Source organism: Tubulanus polymorphus, unplaced genomic scaffold (assembly GCF_964204645.1).
Source record: "Tubulanus polymorphus unplaced genomic scaffold, tnTubPoly1.2 scaffold_81, whole genome shotgun sequence".
Lineage (NCBI taxonomy): Eukaryota > Metazoa > Nemertea > Palaeonemertea > Tubulaniformes > Tubulanidae > Tubulanus > Tubulanus polymorphus.
In genome coordinates this window covers 12,919-24,298 of record NW_027437488.1, presented here as the reverse complement: position 1 = coordinate 24,298, position 11,380 = coordinate 12,919, and the positions used below count along the sequence as shown (strand labels likewise).

General features: G+C 43.6%; 1 protein-coding gene across 1 annotated transcript; it reads left to right on the top strand.

Moving 5' to 3' along the window:
- The first annotated feature begins 2,060 nt into the window (after nt 1-2,060).
- LOC141914702 (receptor-type tyrosine-protein phosphatase N2-like) lies at nt 2,061-6,457 on the top strand. Its single transcript, XM_074805973.1, has 3 exons — nt 2,061-2,075; nt 2,476-2,667; nt 6,314-6,457. The coding sequence occupies exons 1-3, from the start codon at nt 2,061-2,063 to the stop codon at nt 6,455-6,457; spliced, it is 351 nt and encodes a 116-aa protein (XP_074662074.1).
- Nucleotides 6,458-11,380: the final 4,923 nt, after the last annotated feature.

The following is an 11,380-nucleotide window of genomic DNA, read 5'->3' as shown; positions in this document are numbered from 1 at the left end:
GGCCGGGAGACCGCCGCGTCGAAATCCAGCCCCGGCGTACAGCCGTAATCCTGCCCCCCGTCGTCGACTTCGCGTTCGCTGTTTGCGGTTTTTTCGTCGCGTTGAAAGCGTTCGAGTCAAATCCGGAATTTATAAACGCGGGATTTGCATAGTTTAACCTACATGTCGGTGGGGTCGTCGAGTGCTTTTAGCTGGGTCAATTAGTGCATGTAACGGGTCCAATTCACTGACGCAATCATGCTAATTTGAAATCAACGAGAATGAGAAGGTCGCGCAAGAAGTAACTAATCATAATTTTACTGAATCGTTGAAGTCATTGAGAATGAGTAGAAACTGATTATAATTTTTCCCCTGAATCTATGAACTTATTGAGAATGAGAAGGTTGTTATTAGTTACTAATCATAATCTACAGTAGTTAATGTCTTTATCGTATTGGTGCCACCTATTGGCACAGCACGTTTCCATCAAATGAACTAAACTACCTTCGAAATGAGGAATTTTGTCAATTCAAATATTCCATCAAAACCGCATTTTTCTGAACCAAAAAAAAAACGATCAATTTAAATTTCAGGCGGTTCGATAACGATGTATTTATTGATCGAGTTCCGTCTGCCGGTAACCGCGGCGACGGGCAGACGACGATACGAGGCGAATTCATTAAAATTCTAATTAAATCAGTTAAATATTTTGCGCGAGGTTTTTCCCGCTGAGAGCTGCCGGCCGTATAGGGACTCGATCTCTAACTTTCTCGCTCTGTCGCTCTCTTGCTCTCCGTCTGTCTGACTCGTGAGTGAGTGCGTGCGAGAGAGAGAAAAAAGTCGCGTTCATCAATTTTTGATCAGGTGCGCGTTGGTGATAGTATTGTAACTAACTTACCAGTGGGAGAATGGGAAAAGGAGAGAAAAATGAATGGAAGAGGTAGAGAGAGAAAGGAGCGAGGGAGAGAGGGAGTAAGAGATGGTGAGCAGAGAAGGAGAGAGGGCGTATGAGAAAAGAGAGTTGAGAGGGAGGGAGCGATAGTGATATGGCGAGAAAAAAAGATATGAAAAAAAAGGAAAGTAGATAGAGGGCGGGGAAGAGAGGAGAGGGCGTTAGAGAGGGTTAGTGGGGAGGGAGAGGAGGGAATGAGTGAGGTAGACAAAGAGGGAAGGTAGGAAGACTGAAGAAGAAAGAGAGAGAATGAGATTGGGGTAGACGGGAAGGGTAGCATCGACACTGAGAAAGAGAATGGGCAGTGAAAGAAAAAGGAAGGGAAGGGTTAAAGCTATCCATCCAGGGTTGGCTGCGTTTAATGTCGAATCCCGGGAGAAATTCTAACCTCAACGAAACCTCACAAAAACAGCCACTGATTAATCTAAAGTGTTTCCCGTGCTTCTCGCGTTAAGCGGGCAGTAGTGCAGTAGGGCAATAGGTCACAGGCGGTCAGTAGGGCAGTAGGGCAGTGGGTCACAGGTGAGCAGTAGGGCAGTGGGTCACAGGTGGGCTGTAGGTCACAGTAGGGCAGTGGGTCACAGGCGGGCAGTAGGTCACAGTAGGGCAGTAGGGCACAGGTGGGCAGTAGGGCAGTAGGTCACTGTGATGAGGAGAGAATCCCACAATGATAATAAAAAGTCTGAAAATGAAACTTCGAGATAGTAGTTTATTTCAACGTTTCGACTATATCCTAATAGTCATCTTCAGGAATAAAGTGTGATACATGCGGAGGGTATTCGAAACCAATATTAGAACCCAAAGCCCTACGCGAAGTAACAAATTCATTTTCCAATCGTCATATTTATAGCCAGATCGAAGCTGTAGGTAAGTATAGTGTCCTACAAATTTTCAGGTCCAGGAGTGGTGTTTCCTCAACTCGTATTTCAAGCGGTTCTTAGGGTTTTTAGTAACAACCAACTTTTTCTGCTTAATCACTTTCGAGGTATTTCGTTATACTGAATGATGTTTTGTTAAAGCTTGAGGGTTTTTAACATTTTTCAATCCGTTTCCGTATATTATTTTTTTGAAGGTGGCTGGGTTTTTATTTTGGGATTTGCTACTAATTTTTTCGAAAGTTATTTCTAGCATGGGGTTGTTTTCGGTTAGTGGAGTGTCTGTCCTCAGAATGATCTCTTTTCGTCCAGAGTTATAAGCCGCGATCGCAAGTAGACGTTTCGGCCCGGGCCAAATTGGCACGGATCAGTCATTTTACGGAACCAGTTGCAATTCACGCGCGACAATTCGGCCCGGGCCAAAGAAGCGTGGGGCCCGCCTAAAAACGCTTTCGCGGCTGTTCAATCCACTAACTACCGACGGATTCACCGTTTCTACTCTAGATCAGACAGAATCGTCTAATATTTCAATTATCAATTTCATTATTGACGGAAGCAGACGCCGGCGAATCTTTTGAAGTCGCGATCGGCTTCTAATGTTTCGTCGTGTCGTCGCCGAGCGCGTTTCTTCGCGAATTTCCCGTCGTCATCGTTTTCTCTTTTTTGCAGAGCGAGCTCGAAATCGACAAGTCGGGAACGCCGAAGTATTTCTTGTTAACGTTCATCCTGTGCGGTTGCATCGCCGGCATTCTGTTGGCCGTCATCGCGTTGTACCTGGTGAAACGACACACGCGAGCGCGTCAGAAACTCGCGCAGCTCAGCGGACAAGGCGACCCGGTCGAAGCTTCGAAAGATTACCAGGTAAGTGTTACGCAGAGACGCGGTTTCGGGATTCGGAGGCCCCGGGGAACCAGGCACCCACACTTACCTATACAGTTCCTTACTGTCACAATTATTTAGACTTAGGCACATTATTGAGACTTACCCATCCAGTGCTAGGCACATTATTGAGACCTACCCATACAGTGCTAGGCGCATTATTGAGACTTATCCATACAGTGCTAGGCGCATTATTGAGACTTGTACCCATACAGTGCTAGGCGCATTATTGAGACTTACCCATACAGTGCTAGGCGCATTATTGAGACTTACCCATCCAGTGCTGGGCGCATTATTGAGACTTGTACCCATACAGTGCTAGGCGCATTATTGAGACTTGTACCCATCCAGTGCTGGGCGCATTATTGAGACTTATCCATACAGTGCTAGGCGCATTATTGAGACTTACCCATACAGTGCTAGGCGCATTATTGAGACTTACCCATACAGTGCTAGGCGCATTATTGAGACTTACTCATCCAGTGCTGGGCGCATTATTGAGACTTATCCATACAGTGCTAGGCACATTATTGAGACTTATCCATACAGTGCTAGGCACATTATTGAGACTTATCCATACAGTGCTAGGCACATTATTGAGACTTACCCATACAGTGCTGGGCGCATTATTGCGACTTATACCCATCCAGTGCTAGGCGCTTTATTGAGACTTATCAATGCAATATGCAAAACTATATATGCAAATATGCAACTTTCACTGTATTCAGATTTAGGGAATTTTGTAGTTTTGGGAACCTACATATTGAAAACTACCGAGTTGAAAATCAGGGAAATCGAAGTGTTTTTTCTGCTAATGCATTCGACTAGTATTCATCGTCTTGATGCGGGCACACAATGAGGCAGAGTGGATACTGAACCTGTCTGAGTCAGGGGGAGGGGGAGTCTTCGTTAAGTGAAAACCTATCGGCTCAAAGTAAAGAGCAAAAAAAAAAGAAAGAACAAGCAGATTATTTTGAGATGTTTCAGGAACCTGCGCGCGCGAGCGAGCGAGCGAACTGCGTAGCGCGGAAATCTTAGCCGGATTTGCGCTGCAGTAATCCTAAGCCGGCGTTGTTTTGATCCACTATGTTTTGGAGTGCTAGAGCGAACGAAAGCTTCTTTACTAGAATAATACGCTGGCAGTTCCGCGAAATGTTTCATCAGGAAAGCGCCTGCTGAAAACGTCTTAGACGCGGAGAGGACCCGATCTGGTTTACCACGCTCCACAACGACATTTTTTTAAGCCTCCTTCCATTCGTAGATTATTTAAAAAATTTAAGATAGCTCCACCTGTCTGCGAACTTTCCCTGTCTGATATAATGCGGCAGGTTTGTTTAGCTAACCATAATACAGTGACAAAGCCTCATGATGTCATCAGGTTCAAACTTTTAGTGAGGGAGGATGTGTCTACTAGGACAGGGGTTTGTACTGTGACCAAGTCTCATGATGTCATCAGGTTCAAATCCCTGTTGAGGGAGGATGTGTCTACTAGGACAGGGGTTTGTATACTGTGACAGAGTCTCATGATGTCATCAGGTTCAAATCCCTGCTGAGGGAGGATGTGTCTACTATTGCAGGGGTTTGTACTGTGATAGAGTCTCACGATGTCATCGGGTTCAAATCCCTGCTGAGGGAGGATGTGTCTACTAGGGCAGGGGTTTGTACTGTGACAGACTCACGATGTCATCAGGTTGAAATCCCTGCCGAGGGATGTGTCTACTAGGGCAGGGGTTTGTACTGTGACAGAGTCTCGTGATGTCATCAGGTTGAAATCCCTGCTGAGGGAGGATGTGTCTACTAGGGACAGGGGTTTGTACTGTGACAGAGTCTCACGATGTCATCAGGTTCAAATCCCTGCTGAGGGAGGATGTGTCTACTAGGGCAGGGGTTTGTACTGTGACAGAGTCTCACAATGTCATCAGTTGATATCTCTGTCTATAAGGGTTTCGTCTCATCGTCGTCAGCCCCGCTCTCGGCGTCGCAATCATCTCCAACCCGCGACGGAGATAAAAAGCGCCGCGAATCGCGAAATGTTACTAAAACCTTACATCTGCATCGAACGGAGATCTTTGTCTTATGACATCGCGCCGCGCTCCATCTCGAGCTCTTAATCTGCTTAGCAGTTCTTTTTTCGACGATACGCAAACGTCATTGAAGCCTTTCAAAAACGAAACGCGAAACGAACGCGGCGACTCGTCTTTTCTTTTTCGCGACGGGGAAGGGCGAAGTCGACGTTTGTTTCCGAGATCGGTTTTTTTTCGGTGCTCGGGGCCGCCGGGTCAATTGAATTAGCGATAGGAGGAACATCGAGCAATTTTTTTCGTTTTCAAAGATAATTCGGATGGAATTATTTCATTCGCGACGTCGTTAACCCCTTCCCATCTAGTCCCTATTTACCCTTTCAGTGCGTCTACACCGCAGTGCGGTGTATGAATTGAAGGATTTTGCTAGTACACCGCACTGCGGTGTATTGATGTAATTAGTAATTAGTTTTTATCTGTATTTAATGATGGTAGCGCCTCTCAAACATAGTGAAATATTAGTAACTAACAATACACTGCACCGCGGTGTAGACGCACTATAGTGGTATTCCCGTTATTCAACACGCTAGGGCGGAATTTTTCAAAATTTTCAAATTATCTCCAGCACTATAGGGTATTGATTAGCCAGCACTGAAAGGGTTAAAAACGTACAGCGCAATGATTCGGTAATCAAATTCATTAACCCCTTCCCGTTTAGTCCCTATTTAAAACGTATACGGCGCAATAATTCGGTAATCAAATTCGAAAACGCGATTACGATCATTATCGGAGCCGCGAAAAAGATAGATCTATCGAATTGCTAACGAATGTAACCGGTGTTTTAAAAGCGCGGTTTCCCTGGCAACTAATGGTCGGTTGCATTTTTGTTGGTAATTAGTTCATATTTGTTTCGATGATTTATAATTAGAATTAAGCGATTGTTTAAACGCGTAGGGCGCGGTTGCCGTTCTGTTCAATCGGCGCGTATATTATTTTCGCGGAATGAATCGTGCCCTCTAGACCCGTCCTCGTTAATGGCTGCCTCCATGAAACCCCCTATGACAACATCTTTTTACCGGGTAATTTGATGGATAGTTACAGCTCCCCGTAAACCCCTATGATGTCATCAAATTTCCTATAAGTGATTTGTTCGGTGGAATCTCCCATAAACAATTGCTCTCTGCGTAGATCTCGCTATGACATCAAATTGTCTACTAGTGATTTGATCTGTAGACACTTCTAGCTGAGATGGCAACCTCCATATATCCTCCTATGACATCATCAAATTGTCTACTAGTGATTTGATCTATAGACACTTCTAGCTGAGATGGCAACCTCCATATATCCTCCTATGACATCATCAAATTGTCTACTAGTGGTTTGATCTATAGACACTTCTAAATGACATGGCAACCTATATGATTCTAAATGACATGGCAACCTCCATAAATCCCCCTATGACATCATCCATTTGTCTGCTAGTGATAGTTGATATTTGTGATTTGAGCTAATGTATGGTCACTTCTAGAAAAAAGATGGCTGCCCCTATAACTCCCCCTACGACATCTAATTGTCGAAGTGAAATGTATATTGTTACGTATTTTTAGGACCTATGTCGACAGCGTATGCAGAGTCGCGCCTCGGAGAAACCGGAGCCCCTTCATCCGGCTGGTCGGATCAATAGCGTCGCCGGCGGCAACGATGTAGCCGGTAGCCCATCGAGTCGTGGAAGTAGTACATCATCCTGGTAGGTGGCGCTTTAAGAAATTCTTCATTTTTTTCAGGATTTTTGAATGCGTTGGTTCTAGCTTCTGGTCGGCATCGCCGATTCAGATTTTTCAGGCACATTCGGTGACTAAAAGTGGGAATGCTCCACATCATACAGCAACCACTGGGAAGTGAGGTTTCTGGTAACACCACCACATAGCGTGACTAACAGTCGGAAATATTCTAGCAGAAAGAAATACCATTGTAGAATTCGATTCAATTCTAATATTTAAATTTTAGATTTTAATGAAATATGTATAGATGAAATTTCAGCGACACCTGGTGGATCCACACTTGCCACAAGTGGAATCCTCTATTGCCACAGTAGTTAATGTCCTATTGTACACTAGCGACACCTAGCGGATCTTCACTCGCTACCAGTGAAACCTTTATTGCTGCAGTAGTTCATGTCCTACTGCACACTAGCGACACCTGCGTAGATACTCACTTGCCTCAAGTGGAATCCTCTATTGCCGCAGCAGTAGTTCATGTCCTACTGCACACTAGCGACACCTGCGTAGATACTCACTTGCCACTAGTGGAATCCTTTATTGCCATCGCCACGTCTAAAATTCAACAACTGATAATATATAGATAATCTAAAACCAATTCTTTCAAAATATTGAAAACATCCCACGAGAAAATGTTGTCATTCTCCCCCGAAATTCTAAGTTTCGTTAAATGCGAACATCGAAATACGAAACAGCGTTCGTGATGCGACGGCGAGCTGAGAATATCGGGGGAGGGGGGGAGCTGAAGCTGACAGAACACACGCATGAGTCGGATGATTATCCCGCCGATGACACAGCATCTCGTTACCATGGCGACGAATCTCTAAGCTCATCTTTATATGAGAAGACGGTTGTATGTTCGTAATGCACGACGCCGAGCGTTCGTACCGTACGTAATGGGGGCAGCCTTACCTGAGAATCTCGTCGGAGAATCCTCGCCAATCCGAACATGTCAGATTTAATACTTCCATGCGCTCGGGGAGTCATTAGCTGAGGCTGAAAAATTATACCTGTTTCGGCCTGATCAGCCGGGTCGTTTTTGTAAACTGCAATGAAATTTGTAATCAGTTCATTTCTATAGCTGCAGTTATGGTTAGCTTGATGGTGATTTCGAAAAAAAAAATGTACAGGGCAGATACGCGGCCGGCTGGTGAACTTTTTTAAGCCTAGCAGAAAAGGAAACACTAGATATTTTTTAGCCTGATTAGCCATTTTCGAACATTTTTCAGCCAGCCATCGGTACTAGTTGTTCACTGGCATCATTGAACCGCATCGGTTTCTGGAAAGAAAAGGCTAAAAGTGCCTTTAGAGCATATCACTAGTAAAGAAATTTGATGATGTCATAGGGGGATTTATTTAGACGGACATCGATTCTTGGAATGTCAGTGGCGGGTAATTTGGCGATGTCATTGGAGGAATTATGGAAGCAGAATCTTTTCTAGAAGTGTCTATAGATCAAATGATTAGTAGACAATTTCATGATGTCAAATGGGGGGTTTATGGGGGTCGCCATCTCGTTTAGAAGCGACTATAGATCCAATCACTAGTAGACAATTTGATGATGTCATAGGGGGATTTATGGGGGTCGCCATCTCGTTTAGAAGCGACTATAGATCCAATCACTAGTAGACAATTTGATGATGTCATAGGTGGATATTTGGTGGCTGCCCTTTCCACGTGACGGCCGGACGGATCAGGTCACTAGTAAGTATATAATTTGGTTATGTCATAGGGGGATTTGCGGAAGGCTGTAATAGATCGCAATCCGCGTACACCTGATTTATATTCGAAGATCTGTAACGACCTGCTGCTGCGCTCTGCTCGGGCTCGGCGCGCCGTGCTCTCGTACCCCTCGTCGTCGTCGTGGTTTGTATTCATAACATATTAATAACGCTAGGGTAAATACTGTTCAATCATCTAGTTTATTACTGAGCGACTGCCACCGCTGCGGCTGCTGCTGCTGCTGATGCGGTCTATGATTTGTTTGTATTGCCTTGTATACCGAGCTGTAGTACCTGTACGTCTACTGCGACGAACCGCATTGAAACCTGATTGCCTGATTGAAATGAAACTATCATGCGGCGAGACCCTAGGAATTTGAGAAATTGGCTATTCAGGCTCTTACTGTGGTTATGTCGGATTCCACCTCTGGCGAGTGAGGATCCACCAGGCGTGCTAGTGTGCTGTAGGACATCAACTGCCGTGGCAATAGAGGATTCCACTAATAGCAAGTGAGGATCCACCAGGTGTGCTAGTGTGCAGTAGGACATCAACTGCAGCAAAAGGGATTCTTCTTGTGACAAGTGAGGATCCACCAGGTGTCACTAGTAAGCAGTAGGATATCAACCACTGCGACAATAGATGATTCCACAATGGCAAGTGACGATCCACCAGGTGTCGCTAGTGTGCAGTAGGATATCGACTACTGTTGCATTAAATTTTGGGGCAATTCGTCCCCCGTGGTCCCCCTTGGATCCGTCCTTGAGGTGCCGCTTGTAACCCCGGTCTTCCCCACTTCAAAAAACCTACTGTTAGTCGCGCCATCTGGTGACTGAGCTGGATTTATGATAGGCCTATGCAAATCTCTCGATCTCAGTTTTGATTCGTATATTTTCTATTTCGATGACTTTCTTTGCAGGCGTTTCGTTAATGTTTTCAGGTATTTGACAAATTCTTATCGGAGATAATTTTTTTTCGCGAATAATAAAAATTTGGTGTCGGGATTATCTGCGTACAAGAGTCGCGGGTGTCGGGAAGACCAACGCTTTCGGGCGCGCTTAATTGACAATTAACAATCGCCAGCTTTTAATTAACAAATCAGCTAATTAATTTACTAATAAGATGGATGTATGAATAGTCTGAACTAACTCTTAACTGCACGAGAGTATATCACGCCCAGTTCCGCGAAGAAGTTAAAGTCAAATTTTTCTTATGAAATTGCTATCGGCTGCTTCATGTTCTCGACCGGGACGGAAAAATTCAAACTTTACCGTTTTAACCCTTTCAGTGCTGACTTATTAATACTCAATAGTGCTGGAGATAATTTGAAAATTTTGAAAAATTTTGACGCGGTGTATCGTTAGTTACTTATATTTCACTATGTTTGACAGGTGCTGCTATCTTTCAATAGAGATAAAAACTAATTAATAATTACATCAATACACCGCAGTGCGGTGTATTAGCAAAATCCATCACCGATTTATACACCGCACAGCGGTGTAGACGCGCTGAAAGGGTTAAGTTTGCACTTTTTCACGGACCTGCGATCGTCGACTCAGTTCTGATCGTAATATTCGGCGAGTTAAGATTTTGAGAGTATTTGAGTCGGATGCTTGAAAATACGTAGACTTATTTTAACTCGCAAAACCAAATCTAACTGATCGGTATTGTTGAACTGGCTCCTGATTTACTACTATTTTTCGATTCAGCCAAGCTGGTTAGTTTCGTAATATCGTAATACTGGGATGTGTCTGTTGCTGCTGAATATGGCATTGTGTGTTAAATCGGCCTATTTTCGATCAGGGCCGACTGCTTTCTCGGTTCAGCTTCCTAGTCCAAAATTTGGGCGATATCCCGTTTTAACCGCTGAATCAGGTCCTTAGTTTGGGTCCTAATTTTTCTGCAGAATTCGCAACCATTTATGATAAGTCCCGCTTTTAGCCTGTACCTTACTTTTTAAACAATTCCTGATATGGCCCTGAATTATGACAGTTGGGCCCATGTATCCCTATTTTTGGGCGGCATGCTTTCATTTTCATCTGAATCCAGGCGCTGTCGGTGTTATAGTCATTCTTAAATTGTCAGCGTCCTACTTTTCCGGCAAAATTCGTCGCTCCGCCTGCCAAGAAATTCCCGCCGACCTTGCAGCGATCGATGCGGAGACTAATGAAAGGGACCGTTCATCGTCTCGAATCTGGACCGGTCGTTTCAGTCCGGTCTGGTGCTGGCACACTTGTAATTATAACAGTAGCGTCCGCTGATTAGTAATTACAAGTTCATTAACGAGGTTCGACGGGTTAGCGTGAAGTCTACTCCGTAGGGAGGAGATAAAGGACAGGCCTACAACGATATACTCTCATATATTTATTAACCCATTAGCACTCAGGAATTGCACTATGGAGTGTCAATTACTCCTCAGAAAATTCAAGGTAAAATCAAAGTTCATCTCGATACCGAATAGCTCATTTGCTGTTTATTTCCACGCATTACAAGTTATTGTTATTTTGTAGTAAATAGTCAAGGTTTTCATATGATGTATGATTTGATGAGGTGGGCCGCCGAAATCGTGTCCTTTTAGAACCCCCGAAATTCATCCGGACTTACTTGGATTTGAAGTGAGCGCTCGGATCTGTCGTGTTCAAAATTCTCGATATTTGTGTTTTGTGAAACGGCGTAAACTAATCGCGCGAGAAATTCAGTAAATAACGGAAAAATCGAAATTTGTTAAGAAATTCTCCCTATTTCTTCTTCATGCGAGAAATTTCGCAACAAAATCATCAAACTTTTCCAGAACTGTTTTTCTTTTCTTGAAAATTTTTCGATATGGTGGAGTATTTAGAATTTGAAAAATGCAGATATATATCCCCTCACCCCCCAAATTTACGCGTCCCCCTTTTTCCACTTGACCATCGACAAATTGTTGAAATCTTCGATGAATTTTCTTTTCTCAAATTTCATTAGATAAAATAGATAAATTTCTAAGAATGAAATGTGAGAAAAAATTTTAAGATTTAAAGAAGAAAATTTTTTAATTTTTTAAAAACCGAAATAAACTAGGTAATATCATAGAAAAAATAAACACTCAATTTTTTCAAATTTAAGGAATCTAACCAAAATATTTATGAAATAAACGTTTATGATAATTTTGTTTTTGGTGAAAATCGTGAATTTTTGCAT